This window comes from Scyliorhinus canicula, chromosome 15 (genome assembly GCF_902713615.1).
Source record: "Scyliorhinus canicula chromosome 15, sScyCan1.1, whole genome shotgun sequence".
NCBI classification, from domain to species: Eukaryota; Metazoa; Chordata; class Chondrichthyes; order Carcharhiniformes; family Scyliorhinidae; genus Scyliorhinus; species Scyliorhinus canicula.
Genome location: NC_052160.1, coordinates 136,331,749 through 136,355,494, shown reverse-complemented (window position 1 = coordinate 136,355,494; position 23,746 = coordinate 136,331,749). Strand labels below are relative to the sequence as shown.

Genomic DNA, 23,746 nt, shown 5'->3' with positions numbered 1-23,746 from the left:
GATGCAAGATTTGGGCAGAGCAGAGGGAGAAATCTATTCCCCCTGCCAGAGATCATAAACTTAAAATCATTGTTAAAACTTTGAGAGGGAAAATGAGAACTTATTTCATTGCAAAGCTGGCAAAAGTTGATTCCATAATAATAATCTTTATTATTGTCCCATGTAAGCTTACATTAACACCACAATGAAGTTACTGTGAAAAGCCCCTAGTCGCCACACACAGGGAGGATGTGCAGACTCCGCACAGACACTGACCCAAGCCGGAATTGAACCTGGGACCCTGGAGCTGTGAAGCAATTGTGCTATCCACAATGCTACCGTGCTCTTGGTCAGAAGTCCAAGAGGTGACCTACTAAATGACCCTTACAATTATAAAGGGGTCTAGTGAGATGGAGCCTGAACTAGGGGAAAGAACTCTTAAGAAGGCCATTAATAAATTCACTTGGGGTTTAAAGAGAAGCTTCATTACCCAGGGAATGGTGAGAATCTGGTATTCCCAACCACAAGCAACAGTTGAGATGAGCAGTTTAATGCATTTGGAGGATGGCAAATAAGAAGGTTAGGAATAAAGGAATAGAAAGCCATGCTGATGGGGCTGATGAAGAGGTGTGGGAGGATGTTCATGTATAGCATCAATGTCATTAGATATCTTTCCTGTGCTGTACATTTGATATAAAGTATGAAGCATATGGACCTCGTAAGGACAGAAGAGGAGTTTGCTGTGCTGTCTCTATGGGGTGTGAAGCCTGCTGGAATTCAGTGAAAGGAGAGTTGAATGAGGTGCTGAATGGCACCCTCACCAGCAGCGGGATCCTCCATCCGGCAGCCGGTCAACGGGGTTTCCCATTGTGGCCACCCCCACACCGTCGGGAAATCCGCGGGCTTGTGTGCATGCCGGCGAAGTGGAGGAGCAGCTGATGGACAATCCAGCCCACCATCTCTCTCACCCACCCATTTTGAGGTGAATTCATGCAGTGTACCGGTAACACTCAAAACTGCCTCCTGCCTGACTTCCTCCATATTCAATTTGCAATTTGACTATCATTTAAATATTTGTACAGCTTATTGTCACTGTAATTAAAACAGAGTCCCTGTCATTGATTTTTAAGTGGGTTAATACCCTTGTTCAAATTCCAGCTGGCGACAACGACATATTCACATGCTTTATCACATTGTGCAGATTCAATCTGCTTGTCGTGGATAAATGGAAGAGATGGCCCGTGATTCCAAAATAAATTACTGTAGCAATAATTGCAGTTAGATGTTTAACATCCCCATTATGATAGCCAGTAATTGTGCTAAAATGCCAATAGCCACACCTGCGCTATCAGCGCAAACAGTTTGGGGAATGAAGTCAATGGAGTGATTGATAAACTTGCCACGGTCTGATCATTTAAAAAACAATCGGGTTTGAATGTGGCTCAATGGGTAGCACTCTCACCTCTGAGTCAGACGTTCTGAGTTCAAGTCCCATGTCCATAAAATGCCCTCTGAGATGGACTATTTCGAAGGAGAACGAGTGAGTTCTCTCCAATGCCTGGGGCAATATTTATCCGCCTTGGGGTTTAGCTCACTTGGCTAGCCAGCCGGTTTGTGATGTTGAGCAAGACCAGCAGCGCTGGTTCAATTCCTGTACCGGCTGAGGTTATTCATGAAGACTCCTGCTTGCCTTAGGCATGATGATCCTCAGGTTAAATCACCGCCAGTCAGCTCACCCCCTCAAAGGGGAAAGCAGCCTATAGTCATCTGGGCCTATTGCGACTTTGCCTTTACCTATTTAATAGCATTACAAAGGCAGATTGTCTGACCATTATTCTGTTTATTTGTATAAAAGTTGGTGATCATTAACTGGTGATTCACCTGCGTCCCTTACAAAACTCTGGTTGTTGGTTTAAGAGGCACAATCTGTAAACTGCAGCTCTGTAAATAAGTATAAAAGTGTGTGATGGAATACAACAATGGTCACATTGCTGTTTGTGGGAGCTTGCTGTATGCAAATTGGTTGTAAAGCATTTTTAGAGGTCCGGTGGGTGTGAAAGAAAAGAAAGACTTGCATTTAGAGAACGCTTTTCATGATTAACAGGCACCTCGAAGCATCTGGCAATCAATGAAATGCATTTTCACAGAATCATAGAATTTACGGTGCAGAACGAGGCTATTCGGCCCATCGAGTCTGCACCGGCCCTTGGAAAGAGCACCCTACCCAAGCCCCACCATCACTCTACTCCTGTATCCCAGTAACCCCATCCAACCTTTTTGGACACTAAGGGCAATTTATCATGGCCAATCCATCTAACCTGTACATCTTTGGACTGTGGGAGGAAACCGGAGCACCCGGAGGAAACCCACGCAGACACGGGGAGAACGCGCATCCTCCGCACAGACAGTGACCCAAGCCGGGAATCGAACCTGGGACCCTGGAACTGTGAAGCAACTGCTAGCCATTATTCCCACGGTAGCATAGTGTAGTGAAGTGTAGTCACAGAGTTTTATTTTTCTTGTCATTCGTAGAGCAGTATAGCACAAAGGCCCTGCGTCCCATCGTGTCTGTGCCAACCATCAAGCATCTATTCTAATCCCACTTTGCAGCATTTGGACCGTAGCCTTGTGGCATTTCAGGTGCTCATCCACATGTGCCTTGAATGTTGTGAGGGTTCCTGCCTCTACCACCCATTCAGGCAAGTTCCACATTCCCACCACCCTCTGGGTGAAAAAGGTTTTCATTAAATCACCGCCAAATCCTCCCGTGCACTCAAAATACTGGTTGAACAGGTTAATGGGCGTCTACTTGGTAATTTCTTTCTGCTCCCTTGTACCTATTTTTCTTTCATATTTGGTCATTTTTTGCTATTGTTTATATCACCATAACAAAGGCATGTGAGCACTGGTAGGTGCGGTATCTTGGGGGTAATTATTTCAAGAATGTCAAGAGCTTAACTCCAAGGCAGACCTATTGTTTGCCTGTGATGGGCTGCCGTTTGCTGTCGGTTTTATGTCTGCACCTCTCTTAAGTTATCATTCTTCTGTCCATCATTCTGTCCATCATGTTCCTCTGCCCCCCCCCCCCCCCACCTTTCCAGTGGCCTTCTGTCCAGCTTCCCTTCCTGCTTCACCCTCCTTTAACCCTCCAAATCCATTTACCTACCCGCTTGAGATTGTAACAAAACAAGGGCTTTGTGACGAGCAACTATTCTAGAATGTTCAGCCAGCTCGGTGGCTGGCAGTGACAGCACGGCTGGAGGTTTGGGATCTTGCGGGGTCAGAGGCTGAGCAAGAAAGTGGGAGGAAGAAAGGGCCCCATGTGACTGGACGTTGCAAAACCAGATTAACTGCAAGGCGGCTGGTTTGAATCCTTGTCTACCAAGTAAGGTCTTCATGGGTCCGAGATCACATTTCTTTTGTTATTTTGTCAAGTACAAGGAATTAAACAAGCCTAAATATCAATGCAAAGGCCGCCTAATTTGGAGACGTCTTACAGGAAGAACATTAGCCAGGATTCTCCGATCCTAGTGCGCCCTGCTACCGCTGCCAGCGAGATGGGAGAACGTGGCGCTCAGCAAAACCTCCCGTTCTCAGTGCAGCGTGCCCGGAGAATCCCGCCGGCGTGAAAGGACAGAGAATCCCGACCAGAGGGTGGAGTTCTCTGGCTCTTCTAAGTATTGGGAGGGATTCTGTGCGGTGAATGGGATCGGTAGTATGAAAACGAAAAAATGAAAATCGCTTATTGTCACGAGTAGGCTTCAAATGAAGTTAGTATGCAACAACCCTCGGGAATTCCTTCAAGTTTCAGCACTTGTCGCTTGACGTGTGATTTGCTGCTGGACCCGGTACTGCCATTTTGCGGAAAAGTCCAAGGGATGGTGACTTCCGGGTGACACTTGTTGGAGCAGGTCTCTTGCTCGAACAACAAAATAATAACAAAGAGAAGGGTGAGGATCAACCTCCAGGTGACTCCATTAAATGAAACACAGTCATCTGATCTATTGGGACGTCTGCTTGGAACATCGCCAGCTAATAAACAATACTCTGGCAAATCTCTGCATGTATCCTGGTTCTAGTCCTTGACAACACACTATGGGGCCAGGAAGCCTGCTGCCAAATGAACTCATTTGCACTCCCAGAGACCTTTAGCTTCCAGGCTCCTTAGAAACATAACCAATAATGAGCCCTGGCCACCCCTCCTTTGGAGGTATATAAACTAATCAGACATGTGAAACATCTACATTTCCTCCTCTTCTCTTGTCCACTGCCCTGCCCACTGTTCTCAGGGATATTGGGACTGGTCAGAGAGCCTCGCTCAATGTAAATTAGATCCAATTCTCCAAGTACTTTTTCTAACACGTCTGTTCCTCTGTCTTCCTACAGTCATGCCAAATATTGAGAAGTTGCTGTCAAACGATTGGAAAGACAAGCTTCTGGAAAAATGTTCACTCAGCAGCAAAGATATCAAAGGTACGGCCTGTGTGAATGGCACCATTTCTTTAAAAAAAAAAAAAATTTAGAGTACCCAATTGTTTTTTTTTCCAATTAAGGGGCAATTTGGCGTGACCAATCCACCAAGCCTGCACATCTTTGGGTTGTGGGGGTGAGACCCACACAGACACTGGGAGAATGTGCAAACTCCACACGGACAGTGACCCAGGGCCGGGATTCGAACCCGGGTCCTCAGCGTCGCAGTCACAGCGCTAAGCACTGCGCCACATGCCGCCCCTGAATGGCACCATTTCTTTACAGTCACAATAAGCTTGCTGCGCTAGCGGGCGTGCATGTTTTCCATTTACTGTGGTCGAACTGTTAAACTCTGCTGCGTGCAGAGTCCCTCCAGCTGTACCAAGCTCCTCTGGGTGCTTGTGCAAGGTGAATCGACTGTTTTGATATGATATCTGGCAAACACCATCTCGGCTTGGAGAAAGAGAGGGAGAGGGAGAGAGATGGGAAGATGGAAACTTGTGTTTTTTGTGCGGCTGTCGGCCAGGAAGGGAAGGACCATTGTTCCGACAGCAAATCCAACAATAAATGCATTCAACGCTGGAACTGCACTGCGGTCAGGCAGCGTCTTAAAGAAGTTGCTGTTACGTCGTGCCTTTGTGAGAAAAGCAGAGTTTCGTCAGGAAAATAATCAAGCTAACGAGGGAGAGTCAATGGCCTAGAAATTTCCCTGCAACGCCTCCCTCATGATGGGCCACGCATGAACCCGAACTACCTGCCAGAAATGCATGGTCCACCATTTTAGTAAAGGCAAAAAAACCTGTACACGCAGACCCTTCTTGAAACAGGCGTTAGTCTCTTCGCAAATGCAAGTAAGGGGTTTAAGGTTGACCTCTGCACGATTGGTTTGTCGTGATGAAGCCACAATGCTTCGCCTTCCGATCACGAGGATTAAGATGGAGGCCGTCTTCACCCGGTCACCTGCAGGGTGGTAGAGGCCAGGACGGCCAGTCTGATCGAACAGCAGAATACGGCAGACACCGGAAATCTGAAACATAAAGCATCTGAAACGTACACCAGGAAATGCTGGAAATACCTGGAGAGCACGTCAGGCGGCAGCTGTGGAGAGAGCAAAAAGAGTTAAGGTTTTGCACCGCTGGCATTTAATCGGAACCGGGGAAGATTAGAGATGCAATGGGGTTTGAGCAAGAGCTGGTTGGGACAGTGATAAAGGACGGTCTGTGATGGGGTGAGCGAAAGGAGAGATTGAATGACTGTCGAGTTGGTCTTCCAGAGGCAAAAGGAATGGTGATGGGGCAAGAGGTGCCCAGAGTGGTGCTGCTATCTGACAGTAAAACACAGAATACGAGAAAAAACAAAATTGGGACTTTGGTGGCGTTATGTAGTGGGAAGGCGTGCACGAGGTGGCCCCGGCTAGGACACTGCACTTTGAGACCTTTTCGCTTAGATTCAGGAGGATTTTCATTTAAAAACACGCATATTTAATGGGATAAGGAACATACATCGGGGAAATGCCCAGAAAGCCCTGGGGAGAAATGGCTGAGAGTAGAAGTTTGTCGACAGCGTCGGAGGCCTCTCGGGGTTCCGCGGTGGACAAAATGGCCGAGGCAGCCTCTGGGACTCCGGCCACTCCACTAACGGCCGAGATGCTTACGACCACCTTGGCGACAGAATTTGACAAACACTGGCTGGGTGTGTTGGGAGACCGCTGCAGATCAATGCAAGAGGCCTTGGCTCCCATCCGTTTGCCATTGGAGAGGACCGGGGGCTGGTTTAGCTCACTGAGCTAAATCGCTGGCTTTTAAAGCCGACCAAGGCTGGCCAGCAGCACGGTTCGATTCCTGTACCAGCCTCCCCGGACAGGCGCCGGAATGTGGCAACTGGGGGCTTTTCACAGTAACTTCATTGAAGCCTACTTGTGACAATAAGCGATTTTCAATTTCTTTTTCATTTCAATAAAGTGATAAAGGCACATGGTGATTCGATGCAATGCATGGAGGTGGCATAGCGACCGGATTGCCGCTCTGGAAGCAAAGGTGTCTCTTTTTTAAAAATAAATTTAGAGTACCCAATTATTTTTCTTTTCCAATTAAGAGACAATTCAATATGGTCAATCCACCTAACCAGCAAATCTTTGGGTTGTGGGGGTGAAACCCACGCAGACACGGTGAGAATGTCCAAACTCCACATGGACAGTGACCCAGGGCCGGGATTCAAACCCGGCCCTCAGTGCTGCAGTCCCAGTGCTAACCACTGCGCCCCATGCCTCCCCTGCAAAGGTGTCTCTGATGACTGATGCTGAAGGCCAAAGTGAATTATTTGGTGAATGATGTGCTGGAGGAGGCGGATTCCTTTGCAAGAAGCATGGGCTGGGTGTGGGGTGAATGAGGTTTTTGGATCTTGGGGATGGGCGTATTGATGTGTGGAATTATTGGGGTTCCTTGTTCATGTTTACATTTTTGCTGCTCTTGTTGGGGCTGCATGTTTTCCAAGTTGGGCTCAGATCTGGGGTTTAGTCTTATGTGGGTTTTTGGTCTAACTGTTGTGAAAATATATAGCTCCCTGTTGGAGTACGATGTTTTAAGGAGTTTTTTCCCTTTGTTTTTTTTATCTGTAAGCATTTTTCTTCACTCTGGGCAGGAGCCACCCTGCTAGCCGAAGAGTTAGCTAAAAGGAGCGGTGTTGAGGGGTTGACTGTAGCTCATTGAAGTAGTTCTGTTTTAGATAGTGAACTTAGTGTTTTTGTTCCATTTGGGGTTAGGTTTATTAGATGTAGGTTTTAGTGGTTTATGTTCGCCTTGCTGTTTTCAGTATGCATATTTGGGTGTAGTAGTGTCTGATCGAGGTGGGGTGAGGGGCAGGGGTAGTTTGCTGATGGTGATTACAGATTTTTCTTTGTCTAATCTTGTCAGTGGGTTTCGAGTTCATCGTGGGTGAGCCTGGTTGCTGTGCTTTCTATGTAACTGTTGGATAATAATCTTTATTAGTGTCACAAGTAGGCTTACATTAACACTGCAATGAAGTTACTGTGACAAGCCCCTAGTCGGCACACTCCGGCGCCTGTTCGGGTACACGGAGGGAGAATTCGGAATGTCCAATTCACCTAACAGCACGTCTTTCGGGACTTGCGGGAGGAAACCGGAGCACCCGGAGGAAAATCCCTCTTGGTGGAAATGGCTGACTCCAGATTGATGGGGAGGGAGTGGGGAGTGGGGGAGGGGGGAGGGAGAGGCCCCCAATTCATTTGGTCAGTTCGAAAGTCGTGGGGTTGACTGGCCACGTGAAAAGGTCGAGGGTATTTGCTCACCTTAAGAGTTTAAATGCTATCGTGGTTATTATGCAAGAGACTCACCTCCGGGCCAGAGACCAGACAAGGTTGCAGAAGGGATGGGTGGGACAGGTGTTTCATTCGGGCTCTGATGTTAGGGCCTGGCATGCGGTAATAGTAACCAATAAAAGGGTTCAGTTTTAGAACATAGAACATAGAACATTACAGCGCAGTACGGGCCCTTCGGCCCTCGATGTTGCGCCGACCTGTGAAACCATCTGAAGCCTACCTGACCTACACTATTCCATTTTCATCCATATGTCTATCCAGTGACCACTTAAATGCCCTTAAAGTTGGCGAGTCTACTACTGTTGCAGGCAGGGTTCCACACCCCTACTACTCTGAGTAAAGAAACTGCCTCTGACATCTGTTCTATATCTACTACCCCTCAATTTAAAGCTATGTCCCCTCGTGTTGGTCATCACCACCCGAGGAAAGAGACTCTCGCTGTCCACCCTATCTAACCCTCTGACTATCTTATATGTCTCTATTAAGTCACCTCTCAGCCTTCTCCTCTCTAACGAAAACAACCTCAAGTCCCTGAGCCTTTCCTCGTAAGACCTTCCCTCCATACCAGGCAACATCCTAGTAAATCTCCTCTGAACCCTTTCCAAAGCTTCCATATCCTTCCTATAATGTGGTGACCAGAACTGCACACAGTACTCCAGGAGCGGCCGCACCAGAGTTATGTACAGCTGCAGCATGACCTTGTGGCTCCGAAACTCAATCCCCCTACTGATAAAGGCTGGCACACCATATGCCTTCTTAACAGCCCTATTAACCTGGGTGGCAACTTTCAGGGATTTATGTACCTGGATGCAGAGATCTCTCTGTTCATCTACACTACCAAGAATCTTGCCATTAGCCCAGTACTCTGCATTCCTGTTACTCCTTCCAAAGTGAACCACCTCACACTTTTCCGCATTAAACTCCATCTGCCACCTCTCAGCCCAGCTCTGCAGCTTATCTATGTCCCTCTGTATCCTATAACATCCTTCAGCACTATCCACAACTCCACCGACCTTCGTGTCATCTGCAAATTTACTAACCCATCCTTCTACACCCTCTTCCAGGTCATTTATAAAAATGACAAACAGCAGTGGCCCCAAAACAGATCCTTGCGGTACACCACTAGTAACTGAACTCCAGGATGAACATTTGCCATCAACCACCACCCTCTGTCTTCTTTCAGCTAGCCAATTTCTGATCCAAACCGCTAAATCACCTTCAATCCCATACTTCCTTATTTTCTGCAATAGCCCACCGTGTGGAACCTTATCAAACGCCTTACTGAAATCCATATACACCACATCAACCGCTTTACCCTCATCCACCTGTTTGGTCACCTTCTCAAAAAACTCAACAAGGTTTGTGAGGCATGACCTACCCTTCACAAAACCGTGTTGACTATCGCTAATCAACTTGTTCTTTTCAAGATGATTATAAACCCTATCTCTTATAACCTTTTCCAACATTTTACCCACAACCGAAGTAAGGCTCACAGGTCTATAATTACCAGGGTTGTCTCTACTCCCCTTCTTGAACAAGGGGACAACATTTGCTATCCTCCAGTCTTCCGACACTATTCCTGTCGACAAAGACGACACAAAGATCAAGGACAAAGGCTCTGCAATCTCCTCCCTGGCTTCCCAGAGAATCCTAGGATAAATCCCATCTGGCCCAGGGGACTTATCTATTTTTACACTTTCCAAAATTGCTAACACCTCCTCCTTGTGAACCTCAATTCCATCCAGCCTGGTCGACTGAACCTGAGTATTCTCCTCGACAACATTGTCTTTCTCCAGTGTAAACACTGACGAAAAATATCCATTTAACGCTTCCCCTATCTCCTCTGATTCCACACACAACTTTCCACTACTATCCTTGATTGGCCCTAATCTTACTCTAGTCATTCTTTTGTTCCTGATACACCTATAGAAAGCCTTAGGGTTTTCCTTGATCCTATCCACCAACGACTTTTCGTGTCCTCTCCTCGCTCTTCTTAACTCTCCCGTTAGGTCCTTCCTGGCTAACTTGTAACTCTCAAGTGCTGTAACTGAGCCTTCATGTCTCTTCTGCCATTAAGGTCTTGGCCGACCCCAATGATCGGCATGTTTTCGTTGGTGGTTCTTTGGCAGGCACCTTGGTGGTTCTGGTTAATGACTATGCTCCAACCTGGGGCAATATGGATTTTATTAACATGTTGCTGGCCTCCATCCTCGGTGTGGATTCGGGGGGGGGGGGGGGGGGTGACTTAAACTGTGTTGATCGAAGGAAGGATTGGTCCAGGCCCAAATTTCTGACCCCATCAGAGGTGACCAGGCCCTTGTTGGTTTTCTGTCTCGTTTTCTAATTTCTAACATTTTGCCTTTCATCCTTCTGCAAGATCATCTTGTTTAGTGGGTTTTTGTGTGGAGAATATTGTTAAAATGGTTCCAGGTGCCTGGAATGGTTGAGTGCATGGAACGCATTGCCAGGGGCGGTTGTGGAAGTAGATACATTAACGGCGTTCAAAAGGCATCTCGACAAATACATGGATAGGATGGGAAGAGGGAATCGGCACAAGGAAGTGCTGAGGGTTTTGGCCAGGGTTGGTATCATGACCGGTACAGGCTTGGAGGGCCGAGCGGCCTGTTCCTGTTCTGTATTGTTCTTTTTGTATGGTTGCCAACTCTAGTTGGTCATATTCCTAGAGCTGTAACCATGTCGTCTTCTGGCTCCCATTGCTTCACTCGCACGCCTGCCATTGGTCCCAAGACACATCCCGGACCAATAGGAAAGCAAAAAGAAACTTCCCATAACCCAATTGATTCTGAGCGGTCAGCTGTTTTTAAAACGAACTAGCAAGTGTTCAAAGTAAATAAGAACCACGATTGACTCCATGCAATGTCCTGGAGATTAATCTTTTCATTTTTGGAGATGCCAGGGCATTCATTCCTGGGGGGGGGGGGAGATTGGCAACCCAGCTCCAAGTGTCTTGGCAGCGATGGTGAAGTCAAAGTGACTTTGAAGGGGATAACTGTGCTTTGTAATATATATATATATATATATATATTTTAAAAAATAATCCTGGGATAATATTGCGTTTTGTGTCTTTTTCTGATGGGCCAGGAACAGCAGAGAGTCTGGCAGAGAAGGAATTGCAGCTGTTGGTGATGATAAACCAGCTGTCTAGCCTCCGAGAGCAGCTGCTGACTGCCCATGCAGAGCAGAAGAACATGGCAGCCATGTTGTTTGAGAAGCAGCAGCAACAGATGGAGCTGGCCCGGCAGCAACAGGATCAGGTATGTGGTGGCGGGGAGGGGGGGTGGATTAAAACACGAGGCAGTGACCAATGCGGCCTCAATTGTTGTATTCTCTATTCTGCTTTACCTGGATGGCTCAGATGCGTAGTGTTGAATAAAGAACACAAAGCTTTGTTAGCAAACAAACTATAAATTTATCACACTACTAACTAAGATTCGTTCACATTTCTAAAATAGAAGGTTATTGTATAAAACTATGCTATCTCTAACTTACAGAACTCTCAAGTATACAACTGTCCTCTGTGCCAGCTCTCTCCTAACTCTTAACGCCTAATCATCTAATCCCAGAATCCCCTAGTCGCACGATTCTCGCGGCGCTGGTTTCGAGGTGGTGGGAGAATCGCGGGCGGGTGTTGGGGCGGCGTGGCGCGACTTGCGCAGCGCCCCGGCAATTCTCCCACCCGGCGTGGGGTTGGGGGGAGGGGGAGGGGGGTGGGGGGTCGGGGGGGAGAATACCGCCCAATGTTTTTGTGGGTATTTTTGTAACCCTAGAGTGTTGAAATGAATGACCAGTTCATTAGACCTTGGCTGAGGAAGGAAATGCTGGGCTTGAAGAACCCCCTACTCCCCTTCAAACTGTGCGGCGTTGTTTAATGTCCATGCAAACCATTAGGTGACCACCATTGAAAGTCACATCTGATAGACAGGACTCCTGACAATGCAGCATTCTCTGAGTACTGCTTTCCACTGTCAATGTCGTTTCTGTGCCGAATCTATGGGTTGTGTATCCTACCAACTGAGCTGAACTGTCATAGTACAGCTTGGTTCAGGCTATAACACAGCCAAATCTCAAGTGCATGCAACCTGATAAATCTCACACACACCCCCACACTTTATTGTCCCATCCCTAATTGCACTTTAAAAGATGGTGCTGTGCCCCCTTCTCGACCAGCCGCAGTCCACGTGGTGTAGGTACACACGCTGTGCTGTTAGGTAAGGAGTTCCAGGATTTTGACCCCCTAACAGTGAAGCAATGGTAATATTTTTCCAAGTAAGGATGGTGCATGACTTGAAAGGAAACTTCCAGGTGGTGGTGTTCCCATGTACCTGCTACCTTTGTTCTTAGAGATGGTAGCGATCGTGGGCTTGGAAGATGCTGTCTCAGGATGAGTTCCTGCAGTGCATCTTGTAGATGGTACACACAGCTGCTGCTGTGCGTCGGTGGTGGAGGGAGTGAACATTTGTGGATGAGGTGCCAATACTGCGGGCAGTTTTGCTCTGGATGGTGTTGAGCTTCTTGAATGTTGTTGGAGCTGCATTCATTCGAGCAAGTGAGGTATTCCATCACACACTTGACTTTTGCCTTGTTGGTGGTGGACAGGCTTTGGGGAGTCAGGAGTTACTCGCTGCAGGATCCCCAGCCTCTGACCCGCTCTTATAGCCACACAGTATTTATATGGCTCATCCAGTTCAGTTTCTGGTCAGTGGTAATGATAGTGGGGAATTCAGCGATGGCAATGCCATTCATTGTCAAAAGGCAATGGTTAAATTCTCTCTTGTCGAGAGATGGTCATTGCTTGGCACTTGTGTGGTGTGAACGTTACCTGTCACTTGCCAGCCCAAGCCTGGATATTGTCCAGACCTTGCTGCGTTTGGCCATGGACTGCTTCACAATCTGAGATTCCGGTCCCGCCTTCACCTGCATCCCATTAGTGGGATCAGTTTCACAGCAGCCTCCCGTTCCTCCATGGTGGGCAACAGGGGAAGATCCCGAGGGAAATTCACGCTGCGGCATGTGAGCATCACAGACCAACACTTGTTGCCCATCCCTAATTGCCCGAGAACTGCGTGATTCGCTGGGCCATTTCAGAGAGGGAGTTAAGAGTCAGCCACATTGCTGTGGGTCTGGAGTCACATGTAGACCAGACCAGGTGAGGATGGTAGAGTTCCTTCCCTAAAGGACCAGATGGGTTTTTAATTACACATGTTTTCATTCATTTCATAGAATTTACAGTGCAGAAGGAGGCCATTCGGCCCATCGAGTCTGCACCAGCTCTTGGAAAGAGCACCCTACCCAAGGTCCACACCTCCACCCTATCCCCATAACCTAGTAACCCCACCCAACACTAAGGGCAATTTTGGACACTAAGGGCAATTTATCATGGCCAATCCACCTAACCTGCACATCTTTGTGACTGTGGGAGGAAACCGGAGCACCCGGAGGAAACCCACGCGCACACGGGGAGGATGTGCAGACTCCGCACAGACAGTGACCCAAGCCGGCAGCACGGTAGCATTGTGGATAGCACAATCGCTTCACAGCTCCAGGGTCCCAGGTTCGATTCCGGCTTGGGTCACTGTCTGTGCGGAGTCTGCACATTCGCCCCGTGTGTGCGTGGGTTTCCTCCGGGTGCTCCGGTTTCCTCCCACAGTCCAAAGATGTGCAGGTTGGGTGGATTGGACATGATAAATTGCCCTTAGTGTCCAAAATTGCCCTTAGTGTTGGGTGGGGTTACTGGGTTATGGGGATAGGCTGGAGTTGTGGACCTTGGGTAGGGTGCTCTTTCCAAGAGCTGGTGCAGACTCGATGGGCCGAAAGGCCTCCTTCTGCACTGTAAATTCTAGTAAATCTATGTAAAAGCCGGAATCGAACCTGGGACCCTGGAGCTGTGAAGCGATTGTGCTATCCACAATGCTACTGTGCTGCCCTAAGTACTGTTTTGTGGCCTTCAGTACTGAGACTAGCTTTATATTCCAGATTATTAATTAAATTCAAATTCCACCAGCTGCCGTGGTGGGATTTGAACCCTTAGACCCAGAGTATTAGCCTGGGCCTCTGGAACTAGTCCCGTGGCATTGCCACTAATTGACTGACTCCCCTGCTGAATGGATCAAACGTCATCCCATTAGTTTTGACTGGATAGGATTCCCTAATGCGACTGTCAAATATTATTTGTACAAATGCAAAATCTTGGAAATCTACAGGACAAGTCAAAAAAATGCTACAAAATGCTCAGTCATAAATCAACTGCAAAGAGAGAAAGATTTCCATTAACATTCTTTTTTTTTGCCTTGCACCATCGCCACTTCATTTTAGTTTATCACTCCTGTCTTCCTTCCCGTTTGTTCTTTTCCTGCCTCCCTCCCAGCACTTGCTTAACAACTGTTACTTCTCGTACTTTTTCCAGTTCTGATGAAAGGTTTAACTCTGTTCCGCTCATCAGATGTTGCCTGACCTGCTGAGTATTTCCAGCATTTTCTGCTCGTACATCAGATATCACTGCCCCTCCTGTCATTGAACAATCAGAACCCTCAACTCACCTAGAACAATCTATAGGTCAAGAATGATGGGCTTTCTACAGTAGTATCCTCTCTTAGAATTGACAAGTGTATAATTATTGCTACTTGTTTTGTCAGTATCATTTTTTCCGTTCTCTCCCTACTGGTCCAGAATATAACCTGTGATGTTGTGAATATTTGTGTCTAAATCTCTTATTTTCATTAATCTCTGTAATCTGGATCTTGTTGCAAAACATTGCGGTTGTACAAAATCTCAAGTGTGCTAATTGAATCGAATTTAAATAACCCAGCATTCTAATGACGCTCAACGTAAGCTTGAGGAACAGCATCTCACCTTACAATTAGGGACTTTTCAGGCTTCTGGACTCCACAGAGTTCAATAATTTCAGACTTTATGACAATTTTTGATGGTCACCATTACTGGGACTAGCTTTTCAATTCCAGATTTTATGAATTGAACTTAAATTCCACCAGCTGCCGTGGTGGGATTTGAACCCATGCCTTCCCGAGCATTAACTTGGGCTGCTGAGTAACTACTCCTGCGACATTGCCACTCTGCCATCATCTTCCCCCCCCCCCCCGGGAATGGGCAGCAATTCCCATGTGAGGCAGAAATTCACAGGATCCAGTCCCACTTCATGGAATCATAGATCGCCTACAGTACAGAAGGAGGCCATTTGGCCCATCAAGTCTGCACCAACCCTCTGAAAGAGCACCCTACCTAGGCCCAATCCCCCACCCTATCCCCGTAACCCTGCAACACAACTAACCATTTGGACAATAAAGGACAATTTAGCATGGCCAAACCGCCTAACCTGGACCGTGGGATGAAACCGGAGCACTCGGAGGAAACCCGCATGCAGTCATGGGGAGAATGTGCAAACTCCACATAGTCACCCGAGGTGGGAATTGAACTTGGGTCCCCGGTGCTCTGAAGCAGCAGTACTAACCACTGTGCCACCATGCCGCCCGCCACTCAGGGACTTCAGCACATAATCGAGGCCAACAGTGTCAGCACTGGGGGAGTGCTTCACTGTTGGGATAGGATATTGAGGCGAGGGCCCATTTGCCCCTCTTGGGTGGACACAAGCGATCCCATCCTATTATGGGGGAAGGTGATGCTGTGGTGTACTCTCCCTGGGCTAGTAATCCAGGGGGCCCAGGCTCTGGGGATAGGGGTTCAAATCTACCCATAGCAGCTGGTGGGATTTAAATTCAATGAATAAATCTGGAATTGAAACGCTAGTCACAGTAACGATGACCTTGAAACCGTCGTAGGTTGTCATGACCCATCTGGTTCACTAATGCCCTTTGGGGAAGGAAATCTGCCGTCCTTACCTGGCCCAGCCCATATGTGAGTCCAAACCCACAGCAATGTGGTTGCCTCTTAAATGCCCTCTGAAATGGCCACGTACGCCACTCAGTTCATGGGTAATTTGGGATGGGTAACAAATGTTGGCCCGGCCAACAATGTCCACAGTCCAGGAAAGAATTAAATAAAAAACAGTGATGGAGGCGAGGTGAGAGTGTCCAGTGTCCTGACTAATATTTATCCAACAACCAACTTCAGTAAAGCAGATTATCTGATCATTGTTGCATTGCCGTTTTTGGGACCTTGCTGTGCGCAAATTGGCTGTCACAACAGTAATTGTGCTTAAAAGACACACACACTTGGGGCAGCATGGTTGTGCAGTGGTCAGCATTGCTGCCTCCCGGCGCTGAGGACCCAGGTTCGATCCCGGCTCTGGGTCACTGCCCGTGTGGAGTTTGCACATTTTCCCCGTGTTTGCGTGGGTTTCGCTCCCACAACCCAAAGATGTGCAGGCCAGGCGAATTAGCCACGCTAAATTGCCCCTTAATTGGAAAAAGTGAACTGAGTACTCTAAATTTTAGAAGGAACACACACACTTAAATGGTCGTAAAACGGTTTGGGATGTCCTGACCTTATGAATGCAAGTCTTTCTTTTTGTCACGAGGAAAATCCAATGAAGGTTTCCAAATGTTACTTATTACATGGTAAGAATTTTTAGGGAAGGGCCTCTCTTGTAGTCTAATTCTGCGTAGGTAAGAAGTCCAGAGTTGAAATGGGAAATTGGTGAGGCTGCAGTGACAGAGAAAGCAATCGAGGTTGACCACTGCTTCGCGAGATACAGTTCAAAGCTACATAACAATCCTGATTGAGGACCTAAAGCTATTCTCGTACCATTGAAAATCTAAATCATTGTCCATTTCTAATATTAACAGATAGCAAGACAGCAGCAACAACTCATCCAACAACAGCACAAGATTAACCTCCTCCAACAACAGATTCAGGTAAGGGATCCAACAATTGGTGTCTTTTTTAGAAAAGGTTGGCGATAAAGAGAAATGTCTCCTCTGAGGGTCTTTAACATTCTCTCCCCCACCCTGCAGTGGAAGCTGGATCATTGAATTCATTCAAGGCTGGGTTAGACAGGTTTTTGATTAACATGGGGCGTTAAGGCAACAATCAGATCAGTCACAATCTTATTGACTGGTGGAACCTGGCTGAAGGAACCAAACGGTCTATTGCTGCTCCTATTTCTTGTGTTTAATACGGTATCGTGCGGAGTCTGCACGTTCTTCCCGTGTCTGCCTGGGTTTACTCCGGGTGCTCCGGTTTCCTCCCGCAAGTCCCAAAAGATGTGCTTGTTAGTCGAATTGGACATTCTGAATTCTCCCTCTGTGTACCCGAACAGGCGTCGGAGTGTGGCGACGAGGGGATTTTCACAGTAACTTCATTGCAGTGTTAATGTAAGCCTACTTCTGATACTCATAAGGATTATTATTATTACTGTGGTCCCTTGAGCAGGTTAGCGTAGAAATGGATTAAAACTATTTCCGTGGTCCTTGAAAACAACAGTACCATTAGCTGCTGTGTTTTTCCTTGAGTTCTGCACCCACTTCTATTGAGAATTGAAATGGTTTTTGGTAAAGGGATTGCTTCAACGCTTTGAGCTTTGCCGGGAGCATGTAGCAGGTTTATTGTGCATGTCCTGCTGACTGCCTTCCATTGTCCCTGTACATTTTGATATAACGTTGTGTCATTTTGATGTCAGTCTTGCCACCTCTGGTGCTGTACTGGGGCAGACAGCTGTTTGTACGTCTCTAACCAGAGCCCTTCTAGTTTAACAAACACCCACAGATTAATGTATGGCACAATGCATTGCCAAGCCTTTGAAGAATGATTGTGAGTCTAAGCCTAGAAGGAACCAAAGCTGTGTTTAATTGTGATGAAATACTTGGTGCCATTCACTTGGGACGGTTGATAAATTGAGCAGCACTGAGTTTTCTCTAATGATTTCATTGTCTCTTTTCGTTTAGCAAGTCAACCTGCCTTTTGTGATGATCCCAGCATTTCCTCATAATCCACAGCCTCTCCCAGTCACAACTGACCCCCAGCTTGGACTTCAGATGCAACCCGGACTGTCCTGCAAGCCAAGTATGTTCCCTTCAATCTCGCTTTTAGTGTGTGCGTGGCAACCTGGCCTTCAGCTGCATCCTTTACTGTATGATGACCGCTGTGGCTGCAATGGTCCTTTTGCAACACTCAACATGGACTGAATTAATGTAAAGTACACTGGCTGTGTTCTGAACAGCCAGGTTTCTCTAAAAGCTTCCCTCTCTGCAAGAACAAAAATGTTTCTTGTGGCTTAGACGCTGATTAGTCAAAGAGGCAAAAGCCATGAAACTCTTTCCAGAAAAAGACATATTGAAGGTTAGTTTCTACAGGAAAGGGAGGGAGTTGTCAACAGTTTAGAATGCAGTAGTTCTGAGCATCTTAGAGGGCTGTGTTGAACTGTGTTAAACTGCCACAAACCCTCTCTTGAACCATGACAAATGTTTCCAAAGGAAGACTATTTTTCTGGGCCCATATGCAAATAATGGCATCTTATGCAAGTGTGTTAACCAGGAAGTCCCAGACTAATATATATTATTAAAAGGGCTTAAAATCATGACTTTCAAAATGCCAAAAGAAAGCAGTGATCTCCAACGAGGAGAGGTTTGACCTGGCTCCAACTTAGAAAGGGGCCAGGTGATTCAGTTACCTGCTGCAGGTGGGATCCTTCAGTTTTTACGCTTCAGCTGATAGCACCAAGCTGTCTCCTCTTTTGACACAACCATTTCTGGTCATAGCTAGAATCCTGTGTACAGTTCTGGTTATTGCATTGCATTAAAGATACGACCACACTGGAGTGTGGGTTCTGCTACCCAGAACTCCCCATTGTAGCAAGAGATTCGATCTCCGAGGCCCCCCCAAAAATTCCCAACCTCCCCCCCAACCCCCATGCTGGACAGCCTCAGCCCGATCATACACGCACAATAAATGTCAAGTTGGCAGTGCCAACCTGGCACCATAGCTGTGCCCATGCTAGCTGGCAGTGCCATCCAGGCACCTTGCCAGTTCCATGCTGGCACCCAGGTGGCACTGATAAAGGACATGCAGCTGGGGGACCTCCAATCCCCTACGTAGGGAGACCCCTACGAGTGCCATTCCGTCTGATGCCCATGTGTGGGGACCAGTGCTGAACAGCGCTCGTCGGAGGTGAAGGGGGTGCATCCCAAAGCCTCAGGTACCTCGGGAGTCTGCACATTAGAGTGAAGCTAGCTCCCTCGCTCGAACATGCAGATTTGCCAAAATGTAATCCTGCCCATTGTGGGCGGGATTCACGTCTCAACGTTTCGCGAGATTGCTTTGCATTGAATTCCACGAGGCGTTGCGAGCCGCGTAGATCCCAGGAGGGGGGTGTCCCGGCTTGCGACGGCCACGCTGCGCCGCAGTGAGCTGCTTTTCGGGTGCAGGGTAGCCGTTGGATCGCGCCCATAGAGTGGGATAGGCTGGCATAATCACAATGGGGCCAAGTGGGATATTGGCTGAAGCCAGGATTGAGCTCAGTTTGTGATGAGCCAATTTGGAATAGATTCTTTGTCCAGGTTTGAAGCTGGCCCATGAGTGAGGCGATGGGATAGTCACCGTCTCAATAAATCTTAACCTAGTATCTTCGGAGCGGGCGAAAATTCAAATGAAGAAAGGACAGTAATTAAACTATTTTTAATTAATTGGCAATCAGTTGTCTGGTATTCCAATGGCCAGTTTAGTTACGCCAGGGGTGGGCAAACTACGGCCCGCGGGCCGCATGCGGCCCGCCAAAGGTATTTCTGCGGCCCACCAAGTCATTAAAAAAAAAAAAAAAAAAATTTTTTCTAAAAAAAAAAATTTTTTTTTTTTTTTAAATTTTTTTTTTAAAGGTTAATGGGTGGGGGGGCTGTTGGATTACTTTCTGGCATAGGGTGGATACGTTGACTTGAGTAGGGTGATCATTGCTTGGCACAACGTCGAGGGCCGAAGGGCCTGTTCTGTGCTGTACTGTTCTATGTTCTATATGAGGCGCCCAGAATCATAACCGGGTGAAGTAATTATTTTACTTAATATACTATGCGGCCCTTTGTGAATTGTGAATTTCTGAATGCGGCCCTTGCACGGAAAAGTTTGCCCACCCCTGAGTTACGCTATGACAATGTTCCCACTTTTATATATGTGTTTTTGTTTCCATCTCACCCCCAGGTGACTACGGTCTGCAGCTGATGTCAACTCCTCCAGCAGCTCGGAGAACTCCAGGCCCAAGCCCTGCCCATACGCACGTGAGTCCAGTAGCCAATCCATGCTGTGAGTGAAGTGGGAGAACATAGAGTTTTTCTCTGGAGCTCAGCAGGATCGAGATATTTTTTAAAAATCGCCCTTGGAGCAGAAACGTGCATTGATTCTTTGAGGAAGTAACAAGTAACGTGGATAAAGGGGAACCTGTAGATGTGGTGTACTTGGATTTCCAAAAGCCATTTAATGTAATGCCACATCAAAGGTTGCTGGGCAAAATCAGAGCTCAAAATAAGAGTAGAGAGTAAGATGTAAGCATGAATAGAGGATGGGTTAGCAAACAGGAAACCGGGCAGAGGGATAAATGGCTCTTTTGGGGAGTGGCAAGCTGTAGCCAGTGGGTGCCACAGAGATCAGTGCTGGAGCCTGTAACTATATGGGCAGCACAGTGGTTAGCACTGTTGCTTCACAGAGCCAGGGTCCCGGGTTCTATTTGTGCTTGGGTCACTGTCTCCTGGGTTTCCTTCGGGTGCTCCGGTTTCCATAAGACCGTAAGACATAGGAGTGGAAGTAAGGCCATTCGGCCCATCGAGTCCACTCCGCCATTCAATCATGGCTGATGGGCATTTCAACTCCACCTACCAGCATTCTCCCCGTAGCCCTTAATTCCTCGCGACATCAAGAATTTATCTATCTCTGCCTTGAAGCCATTTAGCGTCCCGGCCTCCACTGCACTCCGCGGCAATGAATTCCACAGGCCCACCACTCTCTGGCTGAAGAAATGTCTCCGCATTTCTGTTCTGAATTTACCCTCTCTAATTCTAAGGCTGTGCCCACGGGTCCTCGTCTCCTCGCCTAACGGAAACAGTTTCTTTGCGTCCACCCTTTCTAAGCCATGTATTATCTTGTAAGTTTCTATTAGATCTCCCCTTAACCTTCTAAACTCCAATGAATACAATCCCAGGATCCTCAGCCGTTCATCATATGTTAGACCCGCCATTCCAGGGATCATCCGTGTGAATCTCCGCTGGACACGCTCCAGTGCCAGTATGTCCTTCCTGAGATGTGGGGCCCAAAACTGGACACAGTACTCCAAATGGGGCCTAACCAGAGCCTTATAAAGGCTCAGTAGCACATCGCTGCTTTTATATTCCAACCCTCTTGAGATAAATGACAACATTGCATTCGCTTTCTTAATCACAGATTCAACCTGCATGTTTACCTTTAGGGAATCCTCGACTAGCACTCCCAGATCCCTTTGTACTTTGGCATTATGAATTTTCTCACCGTTTAGAAAGTAGTCTATGCTTGGATTCTTTTTTCCAAAGTGCAAGACCTCACATTTTCTCACGTTGAATTGCATCAGCCATTTCCTGCACCACTCTCCCAAACTGTCTAGATCCTTCTGCAGCCTCCCCACTTCCTCAGCACTACCTGCCTGACCACCTAACTTTGTATCATCGGTAAACTTCGCTAGAATGCCCCCAGTCCCTTCATCCAGATCATTAATATATATGGTGAACAGCTGCGGCCCCAACACTGAACTCTGTGGGACACCGCTGGTCACCGGCTGCCATTCCGAAAAAGAACCTTTTATCCCAACTCTCTGCCTTCTGTCAGACAGCCAATCCTCAACCCATGCCAGTAGCTCACCTCGAACACCATGGGCCCTCACCTTACTCAGCAGCCTCCTGTGTGGCACCTTATCAAAGGCCTTTTGGAAATCCAGATAGACCACATCCACTGGGTTTCCCTGGTCTAACCTACTTGTCACCTCCTCAAAGAATTCTAACAGATTCGTCAGGCACGACCTCCCCTTACTAAATCCATGTTGACTTGTTCTAATCCGACCCTGCTCTTCCAAGAATTTAGAAATCTCATCCTTTAACGATCAATTCTAGAATTTTACCAACAACCAAGGTTAGGCTAATTGGCCTATAATTTTCCATCTTTTGTCTTGATCCTTTCTTGAACAAGGGGGTTACAACAGCGATCTTCCAATCGTTCGGGACTTTCCCTGACTCCAGTGATTTTTGAAAGATCTCAACCAACGCTTCCGCTATTTCTTCAGCCACCTCCCTCAGAACTCTAGGGTGTTACCCATCGGGGCCAGGAGATTTGTCAATTTTAAGACCTTTTAGCTTTTTTAGCACTCTTTTGTAATGGCAACCATACTCAACGCAGCCCCCTGACCCTCTATAATTTTTGGGATATTACTCATGCCTTCCACTGTGAAGACAGATGCAAAGTACTTATTAAGTTCTCCAGCCATTTCCTCATTTCCCATCACTAGCCTTCCGGAATCAGTTTGAATTGGCCCAATGTCTACTTTGGCCTGTCGTTTGTTTCTTATGTATTGAAAGAAACTTTTACTATCATTTCTTATATTACTGGCTAGCCTGCCTTCATATTTGATCCTCTCCTTCCTTATTTGTCTCTTTGTTAACCTCTGTTTGTTTTTGTAGCCTTCCCAATCTTCTGATTTCCCAGTGCTTTTGGCCACTTTATAGGATCTCTCTTTTTCTTTGATACATTTCCTGACCTCCTTTGTCAGCCATGGCTGTCTAATCCCTCCCCGGATAATCTTTCTTTTCTTGGGGATGAACCTCTGTACAGTGTCCTCAATTATGCATACAAACTCCTGCCATTTTTGCTCTGCTGTCTTCCTCACTCCCTGGGTGGGAAGATAGGTCTCACCAGGCCTTGAGTCGGGACTACTTTTATACACTATCTTAACGTGCCCCAGGTGGTTGGCCGCCACCCCCTACCTGGGGAGCTCCTACTCCACAAGTCCCACGGGGAGCTCAATGGTTGTTTCCCCGTGGCCCTCGTGGGGATTATAACTAATCCATAGTTCAAACAATGGCTTTGCTTTTGTTCAGGTACATGCACGTAAGGGCGTTTGTCAGGCGGCAGGTGGTGGAGTTCCCTCTGCTGCCGCCGCGTGGGGTCCAGGACAGGGTGCTCTCGGGGGTGTGGGTTGGAGAGGGGAGGATCTCGGCATCGTACCAAGTGATGCAGGAGGTAGACGAGGCCTCGGTGGAGGAGCTGAAGGGTAAATGGGAGGAGGAGCTGGGTGAAGAGATTGAGGAGGGGATTTGGGCGGATGTCCTAGGAAGGGTGAACTCCTCTTCTTGTGCGAGGCTTACCCTCATACAGTTTAAGATGCTGCATAGGGCTCACATGACCGGGACAAGCCGGTTCTTTGGGAGCGAGGACATGTGAATTAGCTGCTCAGGGAGCCCAGCAAACCATGCCCATATGTTTTGGGCATGCCCAGCGCTGGGGGAATTTTGGAAGGGTGTAGCAAGGATGGTATCGAGGGTGGTAGGATCCAGGGTCAATCCGGGCTGGGGGCTCGCAATATTTGGGGTTGCAGAGGAGCCGGTAGTGCCGGAGGCAAAAGAGGCCGGTGTTCTGGCCTTTGCGTCCCACAGAAGCCCGGCGGAGGATTCTTCTTCAGTGGAAGGATGCGAGGCCCCCAAGCGTGGAGGCCTGGGTCAACGATATGGCGGGGTTTATTAAATTGGAGAGGGTGAAATTTGCCCTAAGGGGATCAGTGCAGGGGTTTTCCAGGAGGTGGCAACCATTCCTAGATTTCCTGGCAGAACGGTAGGAAAAGGCCAGCAGCAGCGTTCGAGGGGGGGGGGGGGGGGGTGTCGTCTCTTTGTTTTGGGCAGAAGGGACGTGTATATTTGTTCTCTGCTAATGACGGGCGTTAATTTATTTCTTCTTTGTATACACGGTGGTGGGGGGTTGTTCTTTCTGTTCTTAGTATTTTCTGTTATTGATATTTTGTGAAAATTTTAA

The 23,746-nt window shown here is 47.5% G+C and overlaps 1 protein-coding gene across 7 annotated transcripts in view; it reads left to right on the top strand.

Moving 5' to 3' along the window:
- LOC119978085 (transcription factor SOX-13-like) overlaps positions 1-23,746 on the top strand; it is a 181,839-nt gene that overhangs the window by 134,829 nt on the left and 23,264 nt on the right. For all 7 annotated transcript variants that reach the window (XM_038819474.1, XM_038819468.1, XM_038819473.1 and 4 more), the window contains exons 4-8: positions 4,366-4,452; positions 10,889-11,061; positions 16,567-16,635; positions 17,665-17,782; positions 19,907-19,983. In XM_038819474.1, the coding sequence (XP_038675402.1) occupies positions 4,366-4,452; positions 10,889-11,061; positions 16,567-16,635; positions 17,665-17,782; positions 19,907-19,983 (524 nt within the window). The remainder of the gene's footprint in view (positions 1-4,365; positions 4,453-10,888; positions 11,062-16,566; positions 16,636-17,664; positions 17,783-19,906; positions 19,984-23,746) is intronic.